At 41.2% G+C, this 23,101-nt stretch overlaps 1 protein-coding gene across 2 annotated transcripts in view; it reads left to right on the top strand.

The window, feature by feature from the left end:
* MROH8 (maestro heat like repeat family member 8) overlaps positions 1-22,203 on the top strand; it is a 41,292-nt gene extending 19,089 nt beyond the window's left edge. The window contains exons 5-13 of one of the 2 annotated variants that reach the window (XM_069548536.1): positions 215-294; positions 1,055-1,199; positions 2,323-2,418; positions 6,305-6,409; positions 11,293-11,428; positions 13,437-13,555; positions 16,228-16,380; positions 18,048-18,208; positions 22,056-22,203. In XM_069548536.1, the coding sequence (XP_069404637.1) occupies positions 215-294; positions 1,055-1,199; positions 2,323-2,418; positions 6,305-6,409; positions 11,293-11,428; positions 13,437-13,555; positions 16,228-16,380; positions 18,048-18,208; positions 22,056-22,203 (1,143 nt within the window). The remainder of the gene's footprint in view (positions 1-214; positions 295-1,054; positions 1,200-2,322; positions 2,419-6,304; positions 6,410-11,292; positions 11,429-13,436; positions 13,556-16,227; positions 16,381-18,047; positions 18,209-22,055) is intronic. The other variant, XM_069548537.1, reaches the window with a different exon arrangement.
* Positions 22,204-23,101: the final 898 nt, after the last annotated feature.

The raw sequence follows: 23,101 nt of genomic DNA, 5'->3' as shown, positions 1-23,101 counted from the left end.
GTTATCTGCTCAAACAGCTAGTAAGAGGCAGAGCCAGGCCTCAGAGACTAAACTCCTAGCCTGGCCACAGTCCTGCTGCCAGCCCGGTGGAACCCAAGAGCAGGCCTACCAGAGGACCTGCCGTGGTTCTTCCAGACCGTTCACGTCTCCTGCCATCTGGCCTAATGGCTCGGCCCATTCTTGACTCTCTAAAGTCCTTTCCCTCTCACTGCAGACACTGGTGGAGGAGGAGCCCCTGCCGTCTCTCTTCAGCCCTGTGCTCCAGGAGGTCTTTACCACCATCACTGACTTCAGGTGAGGCCCGCATGCCCCCTCTGCGTGCATCTTGCTTCCTCATTCAGGGCCAGTGCCAGAGCCAACAGACGTGCTTCCTATTTTTAACTCCTGAAAACTATTTAGAAAGAGAAGGGGAAGTCAAATCCATGTTTCTGTGTAAAAAGCTGGCTTTCGTGTGTGTTCCCATCTGTATCTCAAAGACCTACTAGAACCTCTGTGGAGCTCAGCTATGTCCAGAGTATATTCAGTGTAAAGGTATTCCCATATATGCTTCATGACAGCAGAAGTCCATGGCCTAAGAAATTTGGAAGGGCTGTCTGCTATTTACCTCTCTTAGAGATTAGTACAGCACATTAACTGATTAAAGGTCCCAAGAAGTCCTGTAGTTAAAAGATTTTTAAACTTGGGTCTGCCCACCAGTCCCCAAACTCAAAACTAACAAGCATTCAGCACAACACACTTTGGAAAATTGTGGTTTGCTGTATCAGACTCTAGCTGGCTTCCTTCTGTGGTTGAACTGGAGGAAAGCTCGAGGAGTCACTCTTGTGGGTTGGGAAGGGAAAGGAAGGGACCAGGTTGGAGGCCCTGAGCCTGAAACTCCTCCTCTTAACCCTTGTGAGGTTTGTCCAGACAGACTGACAAGTGTGCCATTGGTCTCCTCCATTAGAATGATACACCAAGCAGCCTCTCCTTCTATTTGAGGTTACTTTGATTCCTGCTTATCAACATCAAATCAGATTCTTCCCAGCTAGCTATTCCCAAACTGTCTTTTTTTTAGTTGCCAAGATGTCTACTTGCTGTTTGGTTCTGAAGATCGAGCTGACCTGTTTAGTCTTGTCACCAAAAGTGTAATCGCTCTGCCCTCTATCAAGACCCTTACCCATCTTCAGGAAATCATGCCCAGTGGATCCTGCAATTCAGAGGTAACTCACACCTTACTAGAGTAACTCGCCAGCCACAGGGTCAGCTGATTTTGGCTTTTTGAAAGTACATTCGATTTTTTGGAACTCACCAAAAAGTATTTAAGCAAAGTCTGGTGAATAAAATAGGTGGTGCAGCCAGGTGGCGCAGTTGGCAAAGAATCTGCTTGCCAATGCAGGAGACGAATAAAATAGGTTGTTAAATAGTTTTTTTGTTTTTAATCCCATTTTATTTTGTTTTCTATCCCATTTTATTTTGTTTTCTTCCCTTCATTCCTTCTTTTCCTGCTTTTGGCTTTACAATAAGACAGGAACGTTCATATGCCTAGTTTTTCAATAATATGGGAAAACCAAATGAACTTGTTGCCCAGCCCTATGCATCAGGTGGCCAGAGAGAGGCTTCCTGATGAGGTGACAGTTGCAGAGACGACATGTAAACATCTCTGTAAGAAAAGGTTTCTAGCAGAGAAAAGAGGAAGGGAAGGGCCAAGGCTGGACTTCCTTCTGCAGCTGGTGAACTGGAAGGTGAAGCAGTTGTCAAAGGGGACTTTGGGTTTTAAGGTATTGGAAGGATTCACAAGTCAAGCTTTAAAAGTATGTTGATAATGCGTAAGTAATTCTCACGTGTAGTGAGAATCAGTTAACTGGGTTCCTGGGCTGAGATGTCCATTTGAAATGATGATTTATTGTTTCACCTCGAGTCACATACTGCCTGCTAGTGCTTTACCCAAAGGTCCTTTACCTTTGAGTAAGGTCTAAGATGGAGAAGGCAATGGCACCCCACTCCAGTACTCTTGCCTGGAAAATCCCATGGACGGAGCAGCCTAGAAGGCTGCAGTCCATGGGGTTGCTGAGGGTCGGACACGACTGAGTGACTTCGCTTTCACTTTTCACTTTCATGCATTGGAGAAGGAAATGGCAACCCACTCCAGTGTTCTTGCCTGGAGAATCCCCGGGACTGGGGAGCCTGGTGGGCTGCCGTCTATAGGGTCACACAGAATCGGACACGACTGAAGCGACTTAGCAGCAGCAGCAGCAGCAAGGTCTAAGATAACCAGGGGAGCCTTAAAGTGTGCAGTGTGGGAGAACTTCCCATGGGGTCCTCACTAATCCTGTGCCTTTGCAGTGTCTCTACAGGCAGACATTTCAGGCGTTCGTTGAGATGCTCCAGAGTTTGGTGATAAAAGACCGACATTTGGAAAATCTTGACATCGTTTTTAAGGTAAACAGGATATTAGGAGAGAATGGGTAACTATTCCTATTAACTGGTGAAAGTGGAAGAAAAAAATATGGAAGGGTTAAGTTTTAGGAGGCAACATAATAGGCGAGTAGGGGCTTCCCTGGTGGCTCAGACGGTAAAGAGCCTGCCTGCAATTCAAGAGACACAGGTTTGATCTCTCGGTCAGGAAGATCCCTTGGAGTAAAAAATGGCAACCCACTCCAGTATTCTTACTTGGAAAATTTCGTGGACAGAAGAGTCTGGCGGGCTACAAGTCCATGGGGTCGAAAATAGTCAGACGCAACTGAGGAACTAACGCTTTCACTTTCACTTTATGTAATAGGTGAGTATCAGCTCTGTGTGTTGAGTCAGACTTGGGTTCAAATTCTGACTCTCTGCCATTCATTGGTTAAATACATTCAGCAAGGAATTTAATCTCGCAGTCTTCATATTTTTAAAATACTTATCTATTTACTTATGGCTGCACTGGGTCTTTGTTCTTCGAAAGCACAGGCTTTTTCCAGTTGTGGTGAGGGGGTCTACTCTGCGGTTCAAGGGCTGCTCATTGAGGTGGCTTCTCTAGTTGCGAAGCACAGGCTCTAGGTACATGGACTTAGTAGTTGTGGCACACGGGCCTAGTTGCCTCAAGGCATGTCAGGTCTTCCGGGACCAGAGATCAAACCTGTGTTCCCTGTATTGGCATGCAGGTTCTTAACCACTGGACCACCAAGGAGGTCTGTCTTCTCACCTTTATACGGAGATAGTAATTACTACGAGTATTGAATAAATGGCCTTCAAAAATGGTTTAAATGCTTGCTATAATTATTCCTTAAATTATTTTTGCTTATTACTATAGAAGGGCTTCAATAAGTGATCAAGAAAACAGAGTCAGCCTCGTGAAGGAGTAAATAGGCAGCTGCCTACCAGGCAAGGTTATTCATAGCCACCTGCCATCACCTGTACCCGTTCCAGTAGCTGCCATTCCACCAATAGGGTGTTACTCATTGGAGTGCATTCACTGCAGTTCAAGCGTCTTACTCTCTCCTTTTTAAGATGTAGCTATTCTAGAAAGGGATAATCCTTTAAACTATTATTAATCGTTTGCACCTTTATACAGAAGGATACTAATCTTTGCCACCACAGACCTTAACGTTATTTTTCACGCCTGTGCTCAATCGCGTCCAACTCTTTGTGACTCTATGGACCGTAGCCTGTCAGGCTTCTCTGTCCATGGGATTTTTCCAGCAAGAATACTAGAATGAGTTGCCATCTCCTCCTCCAGGGGATCTTCCCAACCCAGGGCTCGACCCAGTCTCCTACGTCTCCAGCATTGGCAGGCAGGTTCTTCAGCACTGAGCCGCCTGGGAAGCCAGACATTATTTCTCAACCCTCTTCTATTTATACATCAACACTCCAGCCACGTTGGGTTTCTGGTTGTGCCTTGTACCTTCCTGCCTTCCTAGCTTAATTCAACCCATTTCTTCTACCTGAAATGCCACCCTTTCTGTGAAGTTCCTCCTCCGTGAATCCTTCCCTGAATGTTTCAGGCAGATACAATTTCCCATTCTCAGTTCAGTTCAGTTCAGTTGCTCAGTCATATCTGACTCTTTGCGACCCCATGGACTGAAGCACGCCAGGCCTTCCTGTCTGTCGCCAATTCCTGGAGTTTACTCAAACTCATGTCCATTGAGTCTGTGATGCCATCCAACCATCTCATCCTCTGTTGTCCCCTCTCCTGCCTTCAATCATTCCCAGCATCAGGGTCTTTTCAAATGAGTCAGTTCTTCAAGTCAGGTGGCCAGAGTATTGGAGTTTCAGCTTTAGCATCAGTCCTTCCAATGAACACCCAGGACTGATCTCCTTTAGGATGGACTGGTTGGATCTGCTTGCATTCCAAGGGACTCTCAAGAGTCTTCTCCAACACCACAGTTCAAAAGCATCAATTCTTCAGTGTTCAGCCTTCTTTATAGTTCAACTCTCACATCCATACGTGAACACTGGAAAAACCATAGCTTTGACTAGACAGACCTTTGTTGGCAAAGTAATGTATCTGCTTTTTAATATGCGGTCTAGGTTGGTTATAACTTTTCTTCCAAGGAGCAAGCATCTTTTAATTTCACGGCTGCAATCACCATCTGCAGTGATTTTGGAGCTCAAAAAACAAGGTCTGTCACTGTTTCCCTATCTATTTGCCATGAAGTGATAGGACCAGATGCCATGATCTTCATTTTCTGAATGTTGAGTTTTAAGCCAGCTTTTTCACTCTCTTCTTTCACTTTCATCAAGAGGCTCTTTAGTTCCTCTTTGCTTTCTTCCATAAGGGTGGTGTCATCTGCATATCTGAGGTTATTGATATTTCTGCTGGCAATCTTGATTCCAGCTTGTGCTTCATCCAGCCCAGTGTTTCCAATAATATACTCTGCATATAAGTTAAATAAGCAGAGTGACAATATACAGCCTTGACATACTCCTTTCCCTATTTGGAATCAGTCTGTTGTTCCATATCCAGTTCTAACTGTTGCTTCCTGACCTCCACACAGATTTCTCAAGAGGCAGGTCAGGTGGTCTGGTATTCCCATCTCTTGAAGAATTTTCCAGTTTGTTGAGATCCACACAGTCAAAGGCTTTGGCATAGTTAGTAAAGCAGAAAGAGATGTTTTTCTGGAACTGTCTTGCTTTTTTGATGATCCAGTAGATGTTGGGCAATTTGATCTCTGGTTCCTCTGCCTTTTCTAAAACCAGCTTGAACATCTGGAAGTTCACAGTTCATGTACTATTGAAGCCTAGCTTGGAGAATTTTGAGCATTACTTTAGTAGTGTGTGAAATAAGTGCAATTGTGCAGTTAAGTAGTTTGAACATTCATTGGCATTGCCTTTCTTTGAAATTGGAAAGAATACTGACCTTTTCCAGTCCTGTGGCCACTGCTGAGTTTTCCAAATTTGCTGGCATATTGAGTGCAGCACTTTCACAGCATCATCTTTTAGGATTTGAAATAGCTCAACTGGAATTCCATCACCTCCACTAGCTTTGTTCATAGTGATGCTTCCTAAGGCCCACTTGACTTCGCATTCCAGGATGTCTGGCTCTAGATGTAATTTCCTATCCTCAAAGCTCCTTAAGAGCACATCATTGATTTTCTTTCTTTCCTAAATAGATTTAATAAGGCTAAAAACATACAGAAGTAGAGAATAAATAATTGAGGAAAGTTGAATGAAGAGAAAATAAAGTCTAGAATATAGGCACCAATAGAAGCTGGACCACCTGACTCCCTAGATCTTTGTGGTGGTTTGTCATCCCACTACTTTCATTTGCAACCAGAACTGGTTTGTCATTTAAGAAAATGTTTTCAGACATGGTAGTGACATGTGGCAGACTTCCCAGAAGGCACAGTGGTAGTCCAGTGCAAGAGAGACAGGAGATGCAGGTTCAATTCGTGGACTGGAACGATCTCATAGAGCAGGAAATGGCAATCCACTCCAGTATTCTTGCCAGAGGAGTCTGGCAGGCCACAGTCCATGGAGTCACACAGAGTTGGACATGACTTAGCGACTGAGCGTGCATGCAGAGTTACATGTGGGACTTTTCCCTCCACACATCTTCTAAAAGAATATGGTGTTATCACAGATCTTCCTGATAAACCACTTTTTTTAATGTAAAAAGTTAGTTTCAAGTTTTCCATTTATACTCTGTAAAAGCAAATTGAATGCCTCCTGTTATGCATAAATATCTTAAGTGATAAGATTTTCTAGGATTACAATAGAAAACCAGTTCTATCAGAAAGTCTTTGAGTACGTATTAGAGAAATTAAACAATGTTAGTAAAATATGAGCTTGTGACTTTTGGGTTATTTTCCTAGATCAAGCTGCTTAACCATTTATTTTTTCACAGCACATGGACCCCTGGTTACAGTCAGACAAAGACCATGAACGGGAACGGGCTACAGCCAGCATGGCTCAAGTTCTGAAGTGTTTATTCAAACATCTCAGCCTGCAAGTAAGTTGACTTCCAGTTGAAGATGCAGGATCCAGAGCTATCCTTTGAACTGCCCAGGTCCCCTCCTGTTTATGGCTCCCCAGACTGGTGCCTTCTTGGTGCTCATGTAAGAACATTTGGCATTATTCATTTATCTGCTCCTCTCCCCTAAGTGAGCAGCTTGAGGCCAGGTATTGTGTTTAATAATCTTGCATACCCAAAGGGATGCACAAGAGTTTGAAGCAGTAAAGTGTAGCAGGCAAATATAAGTATGTAAGTCAATTTAAAGATCTCCCAGCATCTCAGAGAATATGGTTCTACAATACCTCTTTTTAAATCCTCTCATTTCCCTTTTGCATTCTCACTTTCCAGTTCTGAATTCTCTCCCATAATTCCTAAAAAGAATTCCCCAAACTCAGATCCTCTTTCCTGATCTGATCCTTTTTGTCATCTACAAAATCTCTTTCTGTCCTCAGTAGATCTTCTCCACACTGGAGTCTCTTCTGTTCTCATCCATCATTTCTCCAATCTGCATAATAAGGCCCAGGAATTGGAAGAGAAGTTGGGAGAGAGTAGGAATAGTAGGTCTTTATGAGAATTCCTCAGACAATTTACCATTGATGTGAATATTCTAACAATCAAAAGGACAGCATGCCACTACCTTTCTTATTTCTCCCTTTGAAAGCACATCCAAACTTGCCACCTCCTTACTGAAGCTCAGCCCCTCAAACGATGCTACTTCCCTTGTTCTCTGTTTAGTCGAAGAGAGCACATGACTTCTGGCCATCACTGACTACCTTATTATTCTGTGCTCACTGGCTACCCTATTGTTTGACCACAATGCATGCTTCTTCCTCAAACTCTAATTTTGGCTGCAGACTAAAGACAAGAGTTTCAAATGACTTCTTCCTATACATAATCTCCCCTATGCTCGGCAGAACCTCCTCAGCATTTTCTTCCCGGCAAGAATTGCCAACATAAGGGTGCTTAACTTAGGTGGCCGAGGGGTCTGTGAACATCCCGAAAGTTCTATGCAGAATGTTGTGTGGTGCAGTCTTCTGGATTTTTCTGAGGAAGGTTCACTGAGTCCCCAGTGACAGTCCAAGTGCCTTATCCATAAGTGCTATAGTCATAACCAGTACCTGGCACATCAACAAACACATCAGTGTTTGTTGATTGAAAGAATGAACACGTTATCAGAGAATGAAAGATCTTATACAGTTTGCATGTTTCTCTGTTTAGTGTACATAGGTTGTAGAAGCTGTTATTTCCGCTATCTCCATGTATTTTTCTGAAAAGCCACAGTGGAAATTTCTTTCTGCCTCAATCCTAGGAACAGGCGTGCGGCCTCTGTATGGCTATTTGCTTCTTGCTTTACGGACAGCGTGAATCCTCTTAGATGCGTGAACCCTGAGAAAGTCTGAAGCCTAGCTCTGTGGCCAAGTTTGAGTAAAACATGATCATGCATTCTGCATGCTAACAAAACCCTTAACTTCATTTATCTTTTCTGCCTTCATTTTTTTTAAATTGGTCCTACTTGCTTCACTATTTATTTTAAATAATATTTTTTTCTGGTAGGTTTTGACCAGCTACTTGACTTTTTTTCCATAATATGATAAAATATCTATAAATAAAAATTTTAAATATTGTCAGTTGGTATATTTCAACTTTGTATCTGACTTTTTCACTTAGCAAACTAGCACATACTCCTGAAAAAAGGGAAAAGTGAAAGTTAGTCACTCAGTTGTGTCTGACTGTTATCCCATGGATTGCAGACTGCCACACTTCTCTGTCCATGGGATTCTCCAAGCAAGAGTGCTGGAGAGGGGTGCCATTTCCTTCTCCAGAGGATCTGCCTGACCCAGGGATTGAACTCAGGGATTGAATCTTCATTGCAGGAAGATCTTTACCATTTAAACCACCAAGGCTAATTTATTCTCAACGTATAAATTCTTGGGATAATTGTTTCCTAATGGTTGTATTCATAGTTCTTGTTGTTGTTCAGTCACTCTGTTGTGTCTGACTCTTTGCGACTCCATGAACTACAGCACGCCAGGCTTCCCTGTCCTTCCTCCTCACCCAGAGCTTGATCAAACTCATGTCCAATGAGTAGGTGATGCCATCCAACCATCTTGTCCTCTGTCGTCCCCTTCTTCTTCTGCCTTCATTATTTCCTAGCATCAGAGTCTTTTGTAATAAGTCAGCTCTTCACATCAGGTAGCCAAAGTATTGGAGTTTCAGCTTCAGCATCAGTCCTTCCAATGAATATTCAGGACTGATTTCCTTTAGTATTGACTGGTTGGATCTCCTTGCTATCCAGGAGACTCTCAAGAGTCTTCTCCAGCACCACAGTTCAAAAGCATCAATCTTTCCGTGTGCAGCCTTCTTTATGGTCCAACTCTCACATCCATACATGACCACTGGAAAAACCATAGCTTTGACTACACGGACCTTTGTTGGCAAAGTAATGTCTCCTGCTTTTTAATATGCTGTCTAGGTTGGTCATAACTTTTCTTCCAAGGAGCAAGCATCTTTTAATTTCACGGCTGCAATCACCATGCAGTGATGTGGGAGCTGAAGAAAGTAAAACCTATCACTGTTTCCATTGTTTCCCCATCTATTTGCCATGAAGTGATAGGACCAGATGCCATGATTTTCATTTTTTGAATGTTAAGTTTCAAGCCAGCTTTTTTACTCTCTGCTTTCACTTTCATCAAGAGGCTCTTTAGTTCCTCTTTGCTTTCTGCCATAAGGGTGGTGTCATCTGCATATCTGAGGTTATTGATATTTCTGCCGGCAATCTTGATTCTAGCTTGTGCTTAATCCAGCCAAGCATTACACATGATGTATTCTGCATCATAACTTAAATAAGCAGGGTGACAATATACAGCCTTGACATACTCCTTTCCCTATTTGGAATCAGTCTCTTGTTTCATGTCCAGTTCTAACTGTTGCTTCCTGACCTCCATACAGATTTCTCAAGAGGCAGGTCAGGTGGTCTGGTATTCCCATCTCTTGAAGAATTTTCCAGTTTGTTGTGATCCACACAGTTCAAGGCTTTGGCATAGTCAATAAAGTGGAAGTAGATGTTTTTCTGGAACTCTCTTGCTTTTTCCATGATCCAGAAGATGTTGGCAATTTGATCTCTGGTTCCTCTGCCTTTTCTAAATCCAGCTTGAACATCTGGAATTTCTAAGTTCACATACTGTTGAAGCCTGGCTTGGAGAATTTTGAGCATTACTTTGCTAGCATGTGAGATGAGTGCAATTGTGTGGTAGTGTGAGCATTCTTTGGCATTGCCTTTCTTTGGGATTGGAATGAAAACTGACCTTTTCCAGTCCTGTGGCCACTGCTGAGTTTTCCAAATTTGATGGCATATTGAGTGCAGCATTTTCACAGCAGCATCTTTTAGGATTTGAAATAACTCAACTGGAATTCCATCACCTCCACTAGCTTTGTTCGTAGTGATGCTTCCTAAAGCCCACTTGACTGCACATTCCAGGATGTCTGGCACTAGGTGGGTGATCACACCATCATGATTATCTGGGTCATGAATATCTTTTTTGTACAGTTCTTGTATTCTTGCCACCTCTTCTTAATATCTTCTGCTTCTGTTAGGTCCATACCATTTGTGTCCTTTATTATGCTCATCTTTGCATGGAATGTTCCCTTGGTATCTCTAATTTTCTTGAAAAGAATATTATTGTTTTCCTCTATTTCTTTGCATTGATCACTGAGGAAGGCTTTCTTATCTCTCCTTGCTGTTCTTTGGAACTCTGCATTCAGATGAGTATATCTTTTCTTTTTTCCTTTGCCTTTTCACAGTTATTTGTAAGGCCTCTTCAGACAACCATTTTGCCTTTTTGCTCTTCTTTTTCTTGGGGGTGGTTTTGATCACCGCCTCCTGTACAGTGTTATACATCTCCATCCATATTTCTTCATGCACTCTATCAGATCTAATCCCTTGAATCTATTTATCGCTTCCACTGTATAATTGTAAGGGATTGATTTAGGTCATACCTGAATGGCCTAGTCATTTTCCCTACTTTCTTCAATTTAAGTCTGAATTTGGCAATAAGGAGTTCCTGATCTGGGCCACAGTCAGCTGCCCGTCTTGTTTTTACTGACCATATAGAGCTTCTCCATTTTTGGCTGCGAAGAATATAATCAATCGGATTTCAGTGTTCACCATCTGGTGATGTCCATGTGTGGAGTCATCTCTTGTGTTGTTGGAAGAGGGTGTTTGCTATGACCAGTGCGTTCCCTCTGACAAAACGTGGTCCACTGGAGAAGGGAATGACAAACCACTTCAGCTTTCTTGTCTTGAGAACCCCGTGAACAGTATAGTTCTTATTGCTATTGGCAATTATTTTGAATATGTGGTCTTTAAAAACGATGCTAGAGAGACTTCTCTGGTGATCCAGTGATTGAGCCCACCTTCCAGTGCAGGGGACACTGATTCCATCCCCAGTTGGGGAACTGTGATACCGCATGCCCCAGGGCAACTAAGCCTGTAAGCCGCAACTACTGACCTGGAGAGCCACAGCTAGAGAAGCCTGTACACCACAACAAAAGATCCCACACGCTGCAACTAAGACCCAGTGCAGCCAAAAATAAATAAATATTTAAAAAGAAAAAATAATAAAAACAGTGCTAGAATATCTTTATACACAAAGCATTTTTCAGGTTGCTTACTTAAATTAGAATTTGTCCTATGTAATAGCATCTGCTGGATATATTGTATCTACACATGTTAAATGTTAACCCAGAAGATCCAAGGGCTGGATAGAACACTGGCCCTTCTCTTGAGCAGGAGGTTCCAGGAGAATTACTTCTACAGTTGAAATCTGAGGCACCAAATGCAGTGCAGTCTAATTTTTTTTTTTTTTTTGCTTCCTAATCAGCTTCCAGTGCGATTCCAAAGACTTGGACACCTGGTGGCTCTGATGGCTCTGCTGTGTGGGGACCCACTGAAAGAGGTGGCCGAGGAGGCGGCGGAGGGCATGCACTACCTGCTGCACATCACCCTGAGGCTGAAGTGTAAGGCGCTCCTGGAGACAGTGAGGCCCTGAGTCAGTTCTCCAGCATAGCACAAAAAAGCACCAGGCCTCCCTGGGCACTCACTGCCCACATTCTAGAAAGACTTTTACCCTGGTTCATAGAGAGAAGGGTACCCCGTCCCTAGGCAAAGATAGAGCCACACTGACTTAATAATTAGAAGGATAACACTGGATCAGACCCATCAGCATCAGCCATGTGCATGCCCATGGAGTTGGAGCAGAAAACATGTGGCCCTGTGGACAAGCTGGAGTAGTTAGTTTAGTTGCAAGTAGAAGAAGTTCTTGCCATCCCCTTGGCTCTGCCTTTATGTGTTTGTCCCAGAAACGTTTACTGAGTCAAATGGCAACCCACTCCAGTACTCATGCCTGGAAAATCCCATGGATGGAGAAGCCTGGTGGGCTACAGTCCATGGGGTTGCAAAGAGTCGGACACGACTGAGCGACTTCTTTCACTACTCAGATCTAACAGTAACCAGAATATGTGGTCCAGTCCTTATGTGGGCTTTGCAGGGGGCGCAGTGGTAAAGAATCTGCCTGCCAATGTAGGAGATGCAAGAGACATGGGTTTGATCTCTGGGTCGGGAAAATCCCTTGGAGAAGGAAATGGCAACCCACTCCAGTATTTTTGCCCAGAAAATGCCATGGACGAAGGAGCCTGGCGGGCTACAGTCCGTGGGGTTGCAAAGAGTCGGATACAACTAAGCGCACACACACACACACACACACACACACACACAGAGTCCTTAGAGGTAACACACGATCTAGTGGGAGCATCAGAGAATCAGAGGGTCAACAAATACCTGTTCTTAAAAACATTAGACTGCTATGAAGGGAAATTACAGAGGCCGCAAGTAAGGATCAAATCTAGTTGTGGGGTTCAGAAATGGCCTCTCTGAAGATGACCTAAAAAGTAACATTTAGTCAGGTGGTGATAAGAAGAGTGTATTAGGCAGAAGGAACAGTGTGAGCAAGGATACTCAGCAGGTATGAGCTTGGGGAGTTTGAATAACAAAGAGAGGGCCATGGTGGTCAAGGAGTGAATCACTGATCCCCACAGTTGGAAGAAACTTCAGAAGATATCTAACCCAGACTTCCCCCAGTGTTGAGTCCGAGTCTATTTTATCCCTACCCAGCAGTTGCCCAGCCTGGGCTTGCTTATACCAAGAACAGCATAGTGCTCTACTTCCCAAAGCAGCAGTCTCTTTTCTGGGCAGCTCTGAGTATGAGCTTTGTCTGCTGAGACATATAGCCACAGGAACACAGCTGGTTGTTCATTCAGCAAATATTTATGAAGCACTTCTTGTTTGAGGGATGCGTTGGTGAGTAAGACAGGCAAGGTCCCATCCCGCAAAGAGCTTATAGTTGGAGAAACAATATCCTCAGCCATGGGCTCAAATACTTCCTATAGATCAACCATAGGCTCAGATACTTCCTAGAGATCAACCATGAGCTCAGATACTTCCTAGAGATAAATTTCCAGTGAAGATGAGTCACAATAAAACAGGAGGAAGACAAAGCACTGTTAGGGCATCTTGGCAGACTCAGTATCAGCAAAACTAGACACACAGACAGTTGTGATTGCAGAACTATCAAACTCAGTACAAAACTGTGTAAATTTTTGTTGGGACCTAAGCTTCACAGGAAGGAAGACTCGTCAAAAGTCCTCACCAATGGGGAAATAAATGGTTTAACTTGCCTCGTTTGTATTCCCAAATCACTCAAAGCTCTTACAAAGAGCTCTTATTTTTTCTTTCAGCTCTTTTTATATATTGCTCTTCCGCAGAAGATAAGCAAATCAGATTAACATCCATTCCTTCCCCCATTTTTTTGGGAGGGGGTGTAAAAAGTAAAAATGAGCATTTTCACTCAAGTGAAATAGACAAAAATAAGACTGGGGATCCACTTCAACCTGAAGATCAACCAGACTTGCAAAATCAAGAGAAAGGAAATAAGTCAGAAAGTATTAATATGTTATATTATTTTCTCAGGTATCACTTACGACAAGAAAAATCGCCAACACTTGAAAAGAGCAATGAAAAGATGTCGAGAACTCCTAGAACTCTACAATATTAAACAGTTCTATAGTTGTCCCTTCAGAATTGCCCAGGTAATCAGAATGACTAAAATTTTAAAGACAGATAGCTTGAAAATGTTGGAGAGGATGGGAAACAACCAGAAGTCTCATACATTTATTCATGGGAATGTGAAATGATAAAACTGCTTTGGGAAAAGGTCTGTTAATTTCTTATAAAACTAAACATACAAGATTGCCCAGAGAATTTGCTTTCTGAACATTTCATACTTTGGAGATGAGGTAATGGCCATAATTGTTACACACTTTGCCCTGTGAGTTTAAGGGATTTAGGTCAGACCGCCAGTGAGGCCAGTATCACTGTGTGGACATTTTTTCAGACCAGCTCTGTGCCCATTTGCTCTCCCAACCCCACCCAACCCCTTGCAAATGTAAATCCTTGTCACAGAAAGAGACCTCAAGAGGGTGAATTTGAGGGACTTCCCTGGTGGTCCAAGGGTTAAGACCACCTTCCAGTGCAAGGAGTGTGGATTTGATCCCTGGTTGGGGAGGTGAGATCCCACATGCCTTGTGGCCAAAAGACCAAAACATAAAACAGAAGCAATATTGTAACAAGTTCAAAAAAGACTTAAAAGAAAACTCTAATTTTTTAAAAAAATGGGTGTAATTGATCCAAATACAGCTATTAAAAAGCCATACACTTCTTTGTTAATGTAATTATTCAATGTTCCACAAATGCTAAACATCTTCTAGGTATCAGGGTCTTCCCTGGTGGCTCAGTGGTAGAGAGCCCACCTGCCAATGCAGGAGACCTGGGTTGGGAAGATCCCCTGCAGAGGAAATGGCAGCCCGCTCCAGTATTCTTGCCTGGGAAATCCCATGGACAGAGGAGCCTGGGGGCTACAGACCATGGGGTCACAAAAGAGTCGGACACAACTGAGAGACTAAGCAACAGTAGGTGATATGCAGAAAAAAAGCCTACAGATCTTATTCATGTATGGTCTAAGGTACCAGGCAAATTGTCTTTACATCAGTTTCTTCATCTGTATATGAGCATCTGTAAAAATTAGGGTAATTCAGTTGTTGTGAGAGTCAAATGAGATACAGCACAGAAAATGCTTTCTTAGTGCCAATCACTTGGTACGTGCCTAGTAGATTATACCTATTATAATTATGTGGAGGACTTTATTCACTGTCACATACAAACTGTGGAAAATTCTTAAAGAGATGGGAATACCAGACCACCTGACCTGCCTCTTGAGAACTCTGTATGCAGGTCAAGAAGCAACAGTTAGAACTGGACATGGAACAACAGACTGGTTACAAATGGGGAAAGGAGTATGTCAAGGCTGCATATTCTCACCCTGCTTTATTTAACTTAGATGCAGAGTACATCATGTGAAATGCCTGGATAGATGAACCACAAACTAGAATCAATATTGCCAGGAGAAATATCAATAATTTTCAGATGATACCACCCTTATGGCAGAAAGTGAAGAAGAACTAAAGAGCCTCTTGATGAAAGTGGAAGAGGAGAGCGAAAAAGTTGGCTTAAAACTCAACATTCAGAAAACTAAGATCATGGCATCTGGTCCCATCACTTCATGGCAAATAGATGGGGAAACAATGGAAACAGTGACAGATTTTATTTTGGGGGGCTCCAAAATCACTGCAGATGGTGACTGCAGCCATGAAACTAAAAGAAGCTTGCTCCTTGGAAGAAAAGTTATGACTAACCTAGACAGCATATTAAAAAGCAGAGACATTACTTTGCCAACAAAGGTCCGTCTAGTCAAGGCTATGGTTTTTCAAGTAGTCATGTATGGATGTGAGAGTTGGACTATAAAGAAGGCTGAGCACCAAAGAATTGATGCTTTTGAACTGTGGTGTTGGAGAAGACTCTTAAGAGTCCCTTGGACTGCAAGGAGATCCAACCAGTCCATCCTAAAGGAAATAAGTCCTGAATATTCATTGGAAGGACTGATGCTAAAGCTGAAATTCCAATACTTTGGCCACCTCATGCGAAGAACTGACTCATTGGAAAAAAACCCTGATGCTGGGAAAGATTGAAGGCAGGAGAAGGGGACAACAGAGCATGAGATGGTTGGATGGCATCGCTGACTCGATGGACATGAGTTTGAGTGAGGAAGATCTGGGAGTTGGTGATGGACAGGGAAGCCTGGCCTGCTAAATGGGATCGCAAAGAGTGGGACACAACTGAGCTACTGAACTGAGCTGAAAGTACAATGAGAAGCAGAATAACACATTATTTTAATAAATCATCTCCAAATTATTTTAGCTAAGCTTGGGTTCCTGTCATCCATAGAGCTTTAGGGCCTTTCTTTAATTCTTATTTCTATAAAAGTATCGTGTGTCACTCTTTCTGAGGATCTCAGTAATCAAGCTTTTTTATCTTTGGCCATGAGCCACAGCTTGCAGGATCTTGGTTCCTCAACCAGAAATCAAACACATGCTCCCTGTAGTGGAAGCACAGAGTCCTAACCATCCGACTGTCAGAGAAGTCAGTCCAAGCGTCTTTCTAAAAGTCAGAGTTGTAAGAAACCATGCACAGTCCCTTGGGACACTGGTTTGCTTCCAATTTTTCACTTCTGTAAACAGTATAGAACTAAAGAGCCCTGAACGTCTTTGTATGCTTCTCTGATTGTTGACTTAGAATTGTTTCTTGTTCAGGACTCTTCCTGTTAAACGATCCATCTTGAAAGTTCATTTTCCCTAAATCATCTCAGGTCTTCGAAGTTTTTCTCAATTCCAACGAGCTCTACCAGTTTGTAATGGCTACCCTGGATGGCCTGAAAAACCTGAAGCCTCCCCACATGCAGCGGTCAGCGGGGAAATTGCTGATAGCATTGGTGAAGAAAGCACAGTCCCGGTTTGAGAAGGTAAAGCTCTCAGCGGACATTTCCCGAGTTTAAAATGCAGGCAGAGACCTGTCCCCACCTACAGATGCTAAGGTCTCTCCTGCTGTTCCTATTCAGCAGAATACAGCTGAGAACAACCACTGAAATACCATGGTCAAAGCCTTAGTCGATTTAGTTAATGCTGAAAAATCATGCATTCAACAAGCATATACAACCACTGTGTATGCAGCTAGGGATGGCAGGTTTTCGTTTTTGTTTTTTTTTTTTTTTTAATCTGAGGTATGGCCCCTATTTTCCAAAAGATTGTAGGTTTTTTTGGAAAATATAATTAACATACATGAGAATGGTAACTCCAGTTTAGATCCTCATTTGGGTTAGTTAAAGGTACCAAAATTTTAAAAATCAAGCCATCAGTGATCCTAGAGGGAGGCTAACTTAGTAAATTTAAAATCAAGAGAATTTATTTTAATGAAATTGATACATGAAGAAATAACAATATGGTTATATCATCTATAAATGTGGAAGGACATACTGGGAGAGATAAAATGGATGAAAGTAGTTGTCTCTGGAGTGTGGACCTGGGGAATAGGCTGGAGAGAGCCTTGAATACCACTGGACTTTTAAAATTGTGTGCAGGTTGCACTTTGATAAGAATTAAAATAATTTTAAAATGATGAAAACCCATTTTTTAATCTATTAAAATAGCAAAGATACAAAAAGATCAGTACTATTTTGGAAGATGGTGAAATGGGCATTTGTATCTTTTGGGTGCTTTTAGCTATTAAAAAAAAAAAATTAGTGAGAAGCTTATACAAAGGGTTTATCAGCTCATATATTAAGAAGTCTGGAGGTAGGGTATATTTTCTAGGATGGGTCCAGCGACTCAACAGCTTTATAAGAGAGCCAGGGGTTTTTCCATCATTCCCACTTAATCTGTTCATATATTCATAAGTAAGACAGCCACCACAATTTCCAACTCTCTAAGCAGATAAGACTACCCAACAAAGAAGAGAGAGGTTGCCTGCCTTTAATCAGAGAGAAAAATCTTTCCCAGAAGCCCCCAGCTGATTTTCCTCCATGTTCATTGGCCAGAATGTCATCACATGCCCATCCTCAAACCGTTTCTGGCAGCTGGTGGTAAGAACAGCTATTTTATATAAGGCTACTAATGAATGCCTTTTGAAAAGCTGACATTTTAACAGAGACCTTGAGCCACAAGTCTAGGAGCAGGAAGAGCAGTCCAAGCAGAGAAATGGATCAAGTCCAGTGGCTCTTGTTTAATTTACCTGAATATGATAAACTTCTGCAGGAGGAAGGCAGCTATGACTCCCCTGCCATTCTCAGAGCCAGAGTGGGGAAAAACCAACCTCCTTCCAGCTTTTATTAGTTTGTCTTATTATAAAAACAATGCATAAGGAAAAAATAGAAAAAATATATAAGCAAAAATGTAAATATCCCATCACTCAAAGACCCATTAATATGTTTGGATATATGTTTTTCCAAATCCTTTTATGTGCATATACATTCATACAGGTATACTTTAAGTAGTCTTGATAATAATAAACTTTTTGAAAAATAATAAACATTCTCTATTAAAAGTCACCCCCAGGATCTCAACTACAGTATCCTCAGTAACTATCAATGTCCCACAGCAGTAAGGTCTTAAGCGATTTCTTTTCCTTCTTCAGGTGCCAGAAATTATGGGCGTTATCTGTGCCCTGCTCTCCACAAGCAGCCAGCCTAATGTTCGCCAACAAATCACAAATATTGTGAGTCTGCTTATGTCCAGGCCCAAGTACACAGATACAGTGATCAACCACCTTCTGTGTCACCCGGTACCATATGACAGGTAACGGAATCTGGTACAGCCTCTGGATTAAGTAGGGGTGTGTGCTACACCTCTGAGTACCGTGGAGCAGGGTTGCCCTAAAAAATCTAAGGATGTTCTTGTTGAGATATGATATAGACAGATGTCTGCAGGGTAAATCAGAACATAGTGCCTAAAATAAGGAAACAATCCAGAATGAAGAACATTTTACAAGATAGTTGGACTGAACTCTTCAAAAAACTTATCATGAAAGAAAATAATTGTGCCAAAGGCACTGTTCTAGATAAAAAGACACTAAAGTGACATCAGTTCAGTTTAGTCGCTCAGTTGTGTCTGACTCTTTGCGACCCCATGAATCACAGCACACCAGGCCTCCCTGTCCATCACCAACTCCCAGAGTTCACTCAGACTCACGTCCATCGAGTCAGTGATGCCATAACCAAATGCAATAAATGACTTTGATTGGATTCTGAAAGAAAAGCAAAAGCTATAAAAGAAAATTTTCAAGAGATTGAAATATATATACTAATTACTAAATTAATGTAATTTTAGTTGTGAAATAATAATATGTAGAAAATTTCCTTATTCTTAAGAGACAGATAATTTAAGGGAGATTTAGGGGTGAATGTCATGATATCTGCAATACATTTGAGAAAAATTTAGCCCAAAAATAGATATATATGTAAAAAAAGTATAAATATATATATATAATAAAGTATAAATATATACATATATAAGAATAGAATCACAGAGAGGGAACAAAGAAGAAGCTTTTTTATGACTAGTGGTTTTGAGTTGGAGGCAAGGCACCCTGGAAGTTCCAGGAAATGCTTTATGGGGAAGGCAATGAGGCATCCAGGCCCCATCCCACTTTAACCAGAGCAACCCTTCTATTTATCTGCTTTATATACTGTCATTCTGGGTAATTACTATTTTGAAAGAAAGATTTCTTAGCTTTTTTAAAATTGAAGTATATTTGACTTAGTGTTATGTTAGTTTCAGGTATACAGCAAAGTGATTCAGTGTTTGTATTCACATTTTTTCTAGATTCTTTTCAGATTCTTTTCCATTATAGGTTATTACAAGATATTGAATATATTAATAGTTCCTTGTGCTATACAGTCACTCCTTGTTGTTTAACTATTTTCTATGTGGTGGTATGTAACTGTTGATTCCAAACTCCTAATTTATCCCTCACCCCCCAGTTTTCCCTTTGGTAACCATAAGTTGTTTTCTATGTCTGTAAGTCTGTTTTTATTTTATTAAAAAGTTCATTTGTATCATTTTTTTAAAGTCTGTATGTAAATGATGCTATATAATGTTTGTCTTTGGCTGACTACACATAATATGATAATTTCTAGGTCCATCCATGTTGCTGCAAATGGCAATATTTTATTCATTTTTATGGCTGACTAATATTCCATTGTGTATATATACCACATCTTTATCAGTTCATTTGTTGATAGACACTTAAGTTGTTTCCGTGTCTTGGCTATTGTAAATAGTGCCACTATAAACATTTCTGAATTAGAGTTTTTGTCTTTTTCAGATATACACTCAGGAGTAAAATTGCTGGATCGTATGGCAACTCTATTTGTAGTTTTTTAAGGAACTTCCATACTGTTTCCATAGTGACTGCACCAGTTTACATTCCCACCAACAATGAAGGAGGGTTCACTTTTCTCTACACCCTCTCCAGCATTTATTATTTGTAAACTTTTGATGGTGGCCATTCTGACTAGTAGGTGTGAGATAATATCTCATTGTAGTTTTTATTTGCATTTCTCTAATAATTAGCGATATTGAACATCTTTTCATGTGCCTGTTGGCCATCTGTATGTCTTCTTTGAAATGACTATTTAGGTCTTCTGCCCATCTTTTGATTGGATTGTTTGTTTCTATACTAAGCTGTATGACCTGTTCATAAGCCCTTATCAGTTGCATTGTTTGTAAATATATTCTCCTAGTCTGTAGGTTGTCTTTTTGTTTTGTTTATGGTTTCCTTTGCTGTGCAAAATTTTTAGGTTTGATTTGGTCTCATTCGTGTATTTTTGCTTTTATTTCTTTTGCCTTGGGAGACTGATCTAAGAGAATATTGCTACGATTTATGTCAGAAAGTGTTTTGCCTATGTTCTTTTCTAGGAGTTTTATGGTCTAGGAGTTTAATGTCTTATATTTAAGTCTTTAAGCCATTTTGAGTTTATTTTTGTGTATGGTATGAGGGAGTGTTCTAATTTCATTGATTTACATGCAGGTTTCCCAGCACTACTTGCTGAAGATTTCTCAGCTTTAAACTGTTTGAAAATTGTTTCAAAACTGGTTTCAATGAATGGGTTTCATATAATGTCTTGGTGCAGTGCTAATGTTTTCTGTAAGCTGAAAGAAAGTTTAGTTACTCAGTCGTGTCCGACTCTTTGCGATCCCGTGGACTGTAGCCTACCAGGCTCCTCCGTCCATGGGATTTTCCAGGCAAAATTACTGGAGTACGTTGCCATTTCCTTCTCCAGAGAATCTTCCTGACCTAGGGATCAAACCCGGCTCTCCCACGCTATAGGCAGACGCTTTACTGTCTGAGCCACCAGGGAAGCTGAACTTAGATGTTTTACCCCACTGCATCAAATTAAGGAGAACTTTATTTTTTTTTTTACTTTTTTTGCACTTATTTTTTGCGGCATTTATTCCCTGGCCATAAGTTTTTGTTTCTTTAGTTTCTTCTGGGATATATTTTTCTTCTGTGAAACTTCCTCTTCTGGTTTAGGAACAATCTGTTCTTTTTCAATGAGGATCATTTCAATGTGGCAGGGAGAGCTCATGTAAGGGTTGATCCAACCGTGAGCTCTGTAAGTGCTGCACCGCATTTTGGGGACTTTGTTCACCTGGATGTGCTCAATGACCAGAGAATCTACATCTAAGCCCGTAAGTTCAGCATTACTCTCTGCATTTTTGACCATGTTCAGTAAAAATTCAGTAAAAAATACAGTAAAAATTTTTAGGGTCACCAACCCTGCGTCCAGCCCCACTGTTTGGCCTGTGCACACCTACCAACTCAGCCATTGTAACAATGGAATGGCGCACATTGCTTCTTTAAAGTGATATCCTTCAGATATTTGGTGGCTTTTTGGATATGCATATCCTTTATGGCCTGGGAAGTTTCACGAGTGTTCTTAAAGTGAACACGAAGATTTGAACCTCTTGATGTGCATGATTTTGTGGAGTTTTCTGGGTCGAGTGAATAGCGCACCATTTTTAGAGGTCACCTCAGGCCACTTACAGGAAAAGGAATAAAGGAGAACTTCTACTCATCCAGAAGAAAAATGAGTTAATACAGATTGTTCAGTGGTCTTAATTTTGTGTATTTCTCTGGAACATTGTTTTTAAATCTTTACTACTTGGTTCAGCTTACCTATTAATACACTAGATTCTTATGTAAAATATATGATTTGGTATAAAGTATTAACTATATTCGATTGATTTAAATGTAATTTTAGCATTATTAGATATTTTTGTGTTTGTTCTAGTTCTTGGAAAACTATTGCTTTAGGTCAAGTGAGAACTGTAGACTCTGTTAGAAATGAAAATGACGTAGGAAACTTGGAGTACAGAGTATGTGATAGGGAAGTTGTGAGATTGGAAAGATGTGTTAGGACCAGTTTGTGAATGGTCTTAACATCCATGCTGAGGTTGTGGGAACTTGAGTCTATGAAACCTTGGGAGTTGCTGTTGTGAAATCAGATAGCAATTCTGAAGAACTGAGCCCCAGAGGAAAACCTCTTATAGATTGGATTCCAGACGGATTCTGGGAAGCTCATGGTCATGGTTGGCCCAGGATAAGCCATTCTTCTGAACCCTCTTCCTCTGGGATTTCTAGGCATCTGGCTGAGTTGTGGAGAACTCTGGAGGTGGAGCTGCCCAAAACGACCTGGATTCTCTGGAGACTCCTGAGGAAGCTGCAGAAATGCCATGATTCTGGCACCCAGGAGAAGATGGCCTATGTGGCTGTTGCTGTAAGCCCTTGAGCTTTGCCCCTCCAACTTTAGCCCACCATGGCTCTCCTGGATAATTGGCCTAGCACCATCTGGAGAGTGTTCCTTTTGGTTCCTCTCGAAGTTTGTTTCCCTCATCCATTTATAAATCCACCAGTGTCGCCACCAAGGGATGGGTTTGGAGGAGGCTGAGATGAGTGAAGGAGTCAGTATGGTTTCATCTGTCTTAAACATTCTTTTTCTTGTCTTTTAAAAAATGGGTATCATCATAGTCAAGAGAGTACAAACATTTCAAAGAATATAGAAGAATATAAAATAGAAACCAAAGGTCTTCCTTTGAAAAATTGTTTTTAAGGCCACACCTCACAGCATGCAGGATCTTAGTTCTCTGACCAGAGATCGAACACACACCTCCTGCATGAAAGGGCAGAGTCTTAACCACTGGACCACCAGGGATATCTCCCAAAGGCCCACATTGAGCAGAGGTTGGCAAACTTTTTCCGTAAAGGACCAGGTGGTATATATTTTAGGTTTTTCAGGTCACATATAGTCTCCAGTCTCCACCACATATTTTTGGATATATTTTTAAATAATCCTTTAAAAATCAATAAACTATTCTTAGCTCATGGCTATACCATGTCCCTAAAAAAGTGTTTATAATGTATAAACTTCTTGAATATGTACTTGGCATACTTTTTCCATCTATATTTTTCCTTTTAAATAAATTTTTTTAGAGCAGTTTTAGGCTCACAGCAGAACTGAGCAGAAAAGTACAGAGAGTTCCTATATATTCCCTGCCCCTCTGCATGCACAGCCTCCCCCATATCCATGTCTATTTTATTTCATTTTATTAATAATGTATTAATTTCTACTATATAGGAAGGTGATTCAGTTATTCATATATGTATATATATATATTCTTTTTCATATT

Source organism: Ovis canadensis, chromosome 13 (genome assembly GCF_042477335.2).
Source record: "Ovis canadensis isolate MfBH-ARS-UI-01 breed Bighorn chromosome 13, ARS-UI_OviCan_v2, whole genome shotgun sequence".
In the NCBI taxonomy this organism is placed as follows: domain Eukaryota; kingdom Metazoa; phylum Chordata; class Mammalia; order Artiodactyla; family Bovidae; genus Ovis; species Ovis canadensis.
Note: the sequence above shows the minus strand (reverse complement) of the source record. Positions and strands in the feature narration are given on the sequence as shown.